An 8,419-nucleotide genomic window follows, 5' to 3' on the forward strand; every position below is an offset into this window, starting at 1 on the left:
TTATCTCATTGGCATATTCCTTTTTCAGGAGTTGTTGCTCTGCATTTTTTTTTGAAGCCGATATGGCTTCTGTTTGCAGATTCATGTCTTCAGGCTCATTAGGTTGTTGCTTTTTATCTTATTTGTCAAGAGCACATACGTGTGCAACAGGAACAGCTCCCTCCGCACATCAAAGCCTCATTTAAGATGGACGATTTCCATTTGACACCGTAGTAATTACAGTCGGCCGTGGAAGCGCTCGGCATCGCTGTTGTTTTGACATGGCTGCGTTGCGCGTTCGGCAGAGCGCTCGGCTCGTTTCTCGCAGGACTCGGGTGGCCGCGGCGTGCGTGAAGGAGCTCTGTGAAGCGGGATTTTGGTCTCCGGGCGCCTTGAACGGGGAGGAGGGGGGCCTCTGTCACTGGCACACTAGTAATGATATTGCAGGGAGAAAAGGTGAGTGTAATTTGATCAAATGCTTGTTGACAGATTCCTYGGCTAATAGAGAAGCAGCTCAGACTGACACTCATTGCTGGAACATTTCACAGAGCTCAAGGGGAATGCTTTCTGCTGGCTACATGCGAGGCTAACAATTTCAGAGTGACCATATTGAATAACATAAAGAAGCAATGCCCCCCTTTTTACATAGCACAGCGCTAAAATGCTTCCCTAAACATCACTCTCGACCTTCCATCTGATAAATGCAATAAAATTACTACATCTCCTATGTCCAAACATCACAAGAATGGTATGGGCTTTGAGTACTCTTCTTGTGTCACCAATAAACATCTCAAAAATTCCGGTTGCTTCTTCTAATACTGAAAAAATCGTATTTATGGGTGTTCTTATTTTTGTTTTCTAAAAACATAACTTCACRATTAGTCCCTTTGGAAGTTGTTCTAATAATTATCTGTTAACAGATAYCTTTGAGTATCACCTGGAAATAGAAGGTGGTGTACCCAAAAATGATGCTTTGCTATTGCTTATAATTATRGTATTAGATTAAAACAGAGCCATTAGAAAAACAAATATTGAAAATAGAAGTCCCAATTTTAGAGAATTCTGCACTTGTCTTGTTTAAACCAGCAAGCTTTAAATGGCGTAGAGCTTTCTTACATTAAACCAGCCTGGCAGTTTGGTTTTTGAGTGGTCTTCTGGTTCTCACCTTCTAACACAGTCTGYTGATGTTTTGGATTCCTTACACCTCAGAAAAATGCTTAGTTAAAAAAATAGCTACGAAACTTTTTACTCTTATAAGGTTTCTGTAAAGCATACTTTAAAGAAGGAAAAACCCCAAGCACTTCTGCTTGAGAACTTCACATCAAGTGCAGCATTTAGCGATTAGTCTGCACTTGGTTCTGGGAAGAGGCTTCCCCTGCCGTGTCATACCTGGGCAGCTTCTCACCACGGCCACTTCTGATTCGGAAAGGGAAAGGGCAGGTTGGTAGCTCCGCTGCTGCCGRAGATTTGGAGGTGCATTTTGGCTGAGTGCAGTCACAGGGGCCAGGTTTCAGCCCTGCTCGCTTCCATGGGCTCTGTTCCTTGCAAAGGACATGGATTTTTGTAATGTAGGCTGGCGTTCTCTGGTGCGGGTRTCTAAGGGAAAGGCCACATTTCCAGAGATAATGAACCCTCTCATATCTTCAGAGGGCGTTGCAAGMTGTTAGTCTCTCTAGGAAATCTCTGCCTATCATAGTTTGTAAGCATGGTTTTCCTGTAAGCACAGAGGTACCCTCATTGACCAGAAGATTAGTCATACAATGGAAATGCACATTTAGGGGTTGTGCTGGTTCAAATATAGATTTTAAGTGCCTAACTTTATATACATTACCTTTGTGTGGCCATGTTATCTTGTTTAGCTGTGCAAGACTGGTAGCTAGTAGTAGTTTTGAGAATGTATTTCAGCACGTGGGTTTCTCTTCTGTTTTCTCCAATTACGCTATTGCACAAAAATAGCTAAACAAAACGGAGATCTTGTTTTTGCTCCTCTCTGCAAAGGATGTTTCCTGTTTTGTTTTGTTATGTTTCTATTAATGTGAAATGAATTCTTTGGCATCTTTTGTYATTCATAACAGCTATCCCTCGACTTGTCCCTCGTCCATTCTTCATCTCTTTGCTGCTCAGCTCAGACAAGTTCTCTTGTGCCTCCTGGGCTGTGCAGAATGTTTGTAACTTGTGTGAAAACATTATAATGATAGCGTAGGACAATTACAGACTCAATTTAATAGGATAATRATGTGAGTGGTGGTTCGTGGACAGGCTTTTCACTCCTGGGGCTTGTCTGTTCAGTTTGTGACTCTTGTAGTTACAGCAGCTTGCCTCTGCGCTCAGCTGTAGTGGATATTGAGTTGTGCACTTACTGTCATTTTGTTCTGTTTGCACAGCACTGCTCTCGTCGTGGTGTGAGGAGCTGGGACGGCTCTTGCTGCTTCGCCACCAGAAAAGCCGGCAGAACGATCCTCCAGGGAAGCTACCCATGCAACCCCCCATGAACTCTATGAGCTCCATGAAACCCACCCTCTCTCACAGGTGAGTCTCACCCCACTCTGTAGGAGTGGAAGCATGTACACATGGGGTGCGTGACAGATCTTTTAATTGCAGTGCTTATTACCATTGACAGAGGGAGCTACACCGTTTCACGTACTGAACGGCACTACGTACAACAAGGGATCTGTAATTGCAGCAAGCAGTAAATAAGTTCAGTTTCTGTCTTTGCTGTTTCCCAGTGCATGGTGAAAAGACTCGTTCATCTTCAAGTCTGTGTTCAGGTGCAGCAGRCGTGGTTTTCAAACTGAAGGTTGTGCCCTAAGGAGAAAATTCTACAACACATCCCTCACCAGGCACTTTACTACTATTTATTTAACTAAAAGTTACTTTTCTGGAGATTGAAAACATTTCACTGAAGTTCCATTTTGTAAGTTRTATTAGAAGTGCTGTGCTAGAGCAAAGCAATTGTATATTGGGTACAGCCATAAACAGCCTATWCCTTCTTCTATCAGGTGAGGGTCACAAAACAGTTTTGTTACTTGAGAGAAAAAGYGAGCATGAAAGGGCACTGAGAAGAAACTAAATAAAGATGTGAAGCCTCTGATTACTATTTCACATGAGGAAACAGCAGTTGTATGTCTTCTCCACAGAGTCTAGGTCGAGGCAGAAGCTGGAGGATAAGTACAGACAAGGTCAAAAAAWTGTTTCATGCTTTTCTATTTATGGAAGTTTTCAAGTTTTACTTTCCTTCAACATCACAATAAAAAATAATCACAATAATATAAATTGTTCTTAGGCAAAATGTAGAGCACTTTTGTAAGTAAAGGATTATAATGCCATAGACGAGGTTAAATATTTGTTTAGATTCCCTGTACCTAGATACTATGATAGTATAATACAACTTGAATATTCCTGTTAGAATTAAGTTTAAGGATTTGACTCATCTTTATACCCATGCATTTGGATCTGGAAATTCAACTCTTGAAAACATTTTTTATTCCTTTCCTCCCCCCTAATATTTTTGTTCTATTTATGGGAAAATCATGGGACCTCAATGCCTTTTATTATAGTCCTTGAGAGTAAAATCCTTTTCTTGTATAACTAATCTCACAGACTTTTCAGAGCACCTGGATTGCTTATTTTTTCAGTTGCTTATGAAATAATCAGGTATAAACATGCTTCATAAAAATGAGAAAACTTTCTGTTCTAAAATAACTTATTTCTGTGCTTGGGAGAAGCTTTGCAGAAGCCAAGGTAGAATTACAGGTCARTCTGCTTAGAAACATGTAGYGCGGTGTATACACACTCTTAGGTAYATTTCCTGTAGTTTTTAGATGCTTGCATCTCATCTAACCTTTTAGCATCTGTTCCCGTACTGTTYACAGGACAGTGATGAAAGCACTATCCTATTTCACAGCGGCCATATATTATATTAGTAGTCAAGATAGAYACATTACTTCTTCCTTCATGGCAGTTCTCGACTGAAACACTGCCACATGACAAAGTATAAAYTCTCTCTCTTGCTAAACCCTCTACCAACATTTCTGGCAATGCCAGATTATCTTTTTTTTCTACCTAAAGGAATCCTATCTAGTATCAGGCAATCTCTATGAGTTTCTCTTCAGTATTGACCTTGAAATGCTTTRCTGGAGAAGGTGCTGGGAGTCAGCTCTAAGTTAGTGGTGTTACCTGTAGGACACTCCTCTACAGCATTATTTCTGTGGCATATAGAAGTATCCTTATCTGCAGAAGCTGCAGCAACATCTTGGGGATTTGGAATACCTGCTAGCTGTGGAGCTGYTTCCATGTGAGCTGCGTCCTCGTCTGTAGTTTGCACCATATCCTGACTGCCTCAAAGTAGCTCAGGTGGTACGTTACAATGAGACGTCTTGTGGAGCTCTGACTTTTTTCCAGCTAGAATTGTCTGTTTTCATGGAAGTTTTATAATAGTCCTGTAAGAGAGCAGTGAAGTATAGGGTTCTGTTTGTGTTTGAGTAAAATAGAAGATGAAAAGCTATTAAGTATAATCCCAGTGATAAAGTTGTTGATGAGGCAACATTTGTATTGACATTAGATTATGATTGGGTCAAAAGCTTAGCATTAAAAGTTCACAACAAACTCTCAAAGCTTACGTTCACAAGGCTTTAGTATGAATCCAAACCAGAAGAATGTGTATTTTGTATTTCCTATGAGAAATTAAGGTATCCAGTTCATAAAAGCGTCAGATGTGAGGTTAGAACAGAACACACACAGGTGCTTTATGTAGATTAACAAAGGAAATATAGGATATATGTCAACTGCTGAATATTATTGGATGAGATAAAAACTTCCTCTGTAGTCAGACTGTCTTGAAGTACTTAAAACAGGGATTCTTCTGCTGTTGCCTTTACTAGCAGTGAAATTACTAATAACTCTAGTTGTGGACTAGAATCCCATTATGTTGGGCACTACAGAAACAGCTGCATTGTCTCGAAGTTGAAACTTGCCTCAGCTAGTTATAATAAATTCTGACTCAAGAATATATCGCAATATTCTGAATCTAAGGATTCATATTTAAAACACTATAGACACAGGAATTCAGGGTTTTTTATTTTGAAAAAAGGAATAGAGTTTTGGGAGAAAACTGAAGTAGATCAATAATGCCTTTGACGGTGATATTACTGGTCAAACACATAATATATGGCATATAGGAATTTGCAGACATGCAAAAAAAATGCTTACAGGATTAGAAATTGTCTTGTAATTTATTTTTAATTCAGTGTTTTTCATTAACAATAGGGTGATCAAGTGTTAAATCAGTATGCAGGTTGCGTATATAACACAGAATTCAGTGAAATACCCGTGAAGCAAAGGAAAAGATACCGTTCTCTGTGTCCTAATGCCGGATAGGTAGTTAGGTTGCGAGCTCCTTGGGATAGATGCCATGCTTTGTGCGTGTCAGCTCTGCTTTAAGGACACAGTGAACATTGGAGTCTCAAAGAGCGGCTCAGTTCTTCTCTCCGCTAAAGTCAGTGCAGTGTAATAATAATCAGCGYAAAACTGAATGTGAGATTCATTCATTTTTAGTCCTTTTTTACTGATTCATGTGGGTAAACTTTATTCCTGTGCTGAGGACCAGTACAAGACCTACTCACCTCCTAAATCCTGTATAACTTCTAATTAAAGTCCTACTTAAAGGATTTATGGGGGACTTAAGGAGAGCCTGTAGTCTTTGGGTRGAATTTCGTGCTTTTAGACTCACAGGCAGTAGTGTAACTTGTTTGTATTATAGTTTTCAAATCTGTCATAATGTCTGTAATAACAGATACTACTCAAGGTGGTTGACTCTTGCTTGATATTTATAAGGTACTTTAAGATCTCATGCAAATGGTGTTACGCAAGTACAAATTACTGTCATTTTAATGCCTTCTTTTGCTTCGATCAAGTCCCCACTTAACACTTGATTGYGTTACATGGTGGGCCTTGTTACATGTGGATCAAATTGAATCTTGGTTTAAAGGGGCACAGTTCTGGTCAAACTCAGTGGCAATTGTACCCTAATTCAGTTTAAGGTGGATCAGACCCATCCAGGTGCTAGGGGGGTTTTCATCACTTGCGTAGCTTGTAATAATGTGAATATAAACACCTGAAAATACACAGCTGTTCCTTGTAGTCTGGTATAAGTAGTCCTTAGGTTCATATCATCTTCTCTCTCATTACAATCTTGGTCTTCCATATTAATCAATTAATTGGCAGCTGTCTTGCAGCTAGTGACTGAATAATACTAGTTTCTGCATAGGGCAGTCAAGATTGATTAAAGTACAAGGATAAATTTATTTTTAATACAGATTATGTCAGAGATTTTGATAAAATTAAACAGTAGATTAAATTAGCTGGTAATTCAGTATTACAGTGGGTGCTTTATTTGTTATTGCTTYATGTTCAGGTAATTGCTATAAATACCATTTATTGGTTAGACTTGCTTTGCAAGGGTGCCTGTTGTTAGTGTTTGTCTTGTGCCTTTCTTTTCCGATTTAAATTTAATTAACAGCTGAGCTTGGAATATTAGTAAGAGCTCTTGAAAGAGAATTACAGTTCTGAATCTGAATTTTTTGCTGGATGTTTTGGATCCTCTCCTGGTTGTGTTTTGTTACGAATCAGAAATCWTCCAGCTCTAACAGACGGGTAGAAACTTTTTCAAACTTTCTGCAAAGGTTGCTGCCTTTCCCATTTTGCCATTATAGGCAGTTTTGGCTGACAGTGATAGTCACTTTTAAAACGTCTGGATTAGGGAAATGGTTAAAGTGAAAGGTCAGGAGCAGCGTGCAGCCTTTTACGAAAACAAGGCTGTCGTGCGTGTTCTACACATCAGTTTGCAGCTGGGGATCCCGTCATTACTGCACGTAGTGAACAGGAACAATCTTTGCAAAAGAATTCAGTACCATTAAGGGGAAAAATCAGATTGCATCTAAGTCCTTTTATCTTCTTGTTTATGAAATGAATTGGGGACTGAACAGATGATAAATCCTAATATAAGAGAATACACACACTAAAGCAACTGATGTTACTCCTGATTTTGCAAGAGCAGTGTCTTTTTCCTTCTATCTTTCAAACCAAGGAGAAGTATTAAAATCCACCATCAGAAAAAAAAAGGGGGGAGGGAAAGTTGAGAATCCAAAAAAGTTTTGGAAAAATAGCATTACATAAAGGAAACCAACACAAAACTTGTTCAGAACAGTGTTAAGTAAGGTTGGCTCCATAGGCTATAAGCATTGCAAAGACGAAATTGTAATTGCTTAAGAATCCCTTCCCCACAACTCTGTCCGTGTTGTCCTCTGAGACCGCTGTTAATACTAGATTCAGCATACTCTCTTATTATGGGGAGGAACCAGAAGAAAACCTTGAAAAAACACTGGAGCTAAGAGCTCCAAAGTTGGTACTCTGTAGTTGGAAACTGATTGTGTGTAACCAGTAAGTGTTAATGCTTAAACTTGTATCACTTTTATGTGAAAAGTTTGCATTTCATTTCATGTGGGATAATTTTGTTGTAAGTTCTTCTGGCAAAAGGAGAGACAGAGACACATTAATTCTGAAAACAGTATTGCACAGCKTAAATTTTCTTCGAATATGTATTCTTCATATGCTGTGTAAGAGGTTTAGGACAAGGATGATCTTTCTGTTTTATTGTGTATACAGCACCTTGCACATTTACAGAAGCAAACAGGGCTTCTGCATTGASGTGAGAGTCAGAGTAAGTGCTACTGCAACAGGTGTGATGTACTGCTAATGTACTTTCTGTGGTGTTATCTGATAAGTACAAGTTAAGTGTTATATACGCTTAAGAGGTTTTTCGCTAAGCTTTGTGTATATTAGATAAAAATTTKGGGGTTTGTCTTGTGAAATTTTGTTTTTATTAAAAAGTATCAGCTGATATTTTAAAAATCCTGATAAAGACTAGGCAAACATTATTTAAAGTACGTTTGCTGACTGAGGCAAAATCTGACCTTCTCAGGCTTTGCACTCTCTATACTGTTTTTCTAAGTATAATAACTAGCGTTTTTGGAAAAGCAACTTTTGTCTTAGTTTTGGGGGCATATTAAACAGCCAGTTTTCTAAGAAATGTCTAATTGCTTGTAACGTACGGCGTAGCAGTTACGCAGCAGCATAGCGCTCTTTGCGTGGGGGCTACTTTCGGGAGCAGATGGTTTGTGCTGAGCCTCGGTGGCTTTGCTGCTGCGGCGTGTTGGGAAGGTTCCCTCTGCCGCTTGTTCGCGGTGAAACCAGCGCATCAGCGACGGCCCTGGAGTCCGAGATCGGCCGGCTGGGGCAGCGGCTCTGATTTTCACCAGCCTTGCGCGTCAGCGTGGTAGCGGAGCGGTGACGCCGAGAGCTACGCCTCCGCGCGCAGGTGCGCCGCTCGCTGAAGTCACTGGGGGTCTTGGGGTGACCCGAGCCCCGCTGGCTCAGGGGCGCC

General features: G+C 40.1%; 1 protein-coding gene across 7 annotated transcripts in view; it reads left to right on the top strand.

Moving 5' to 3' along the window:
• The window catches only part of ZMIZ1 (zinc finger MIZ-type containing 1), a 342,873-nt gene that overhangs the window by 291,119 nt on the left and 43,335 nt on the right, over positions 1-8,419 (top strand). For all 7 annotated transcript variants that reach the window (XM_085312311.1, XM_085312315.1, XM_085312314.1 and 4 more), the window contains one exon: positions 2,364-2,508. In XM_085312311.1, coding sequence (XP_085168437.1) covers positions 2,364-2,508 — 145 coding nt within the window. The remainder of the gene's footprint in view (positions 1-2,363; positions 2,509-8,419) is intronic.

This window comes from Rhea americana, unplaced genomic scaffold (assembly GCF_003343005.1).
Source record: "Rhea americana isolate MKP2758 unplaced genomic scaffold, rheAme1 scaffold_36, whole genome shotgun sequence".
NCBI classification, from domain to species: Eukaryota; Metazoa; Chordata; class Aves; order Rheiformes; family Rheidae; genus Rhea; species Rhea americana.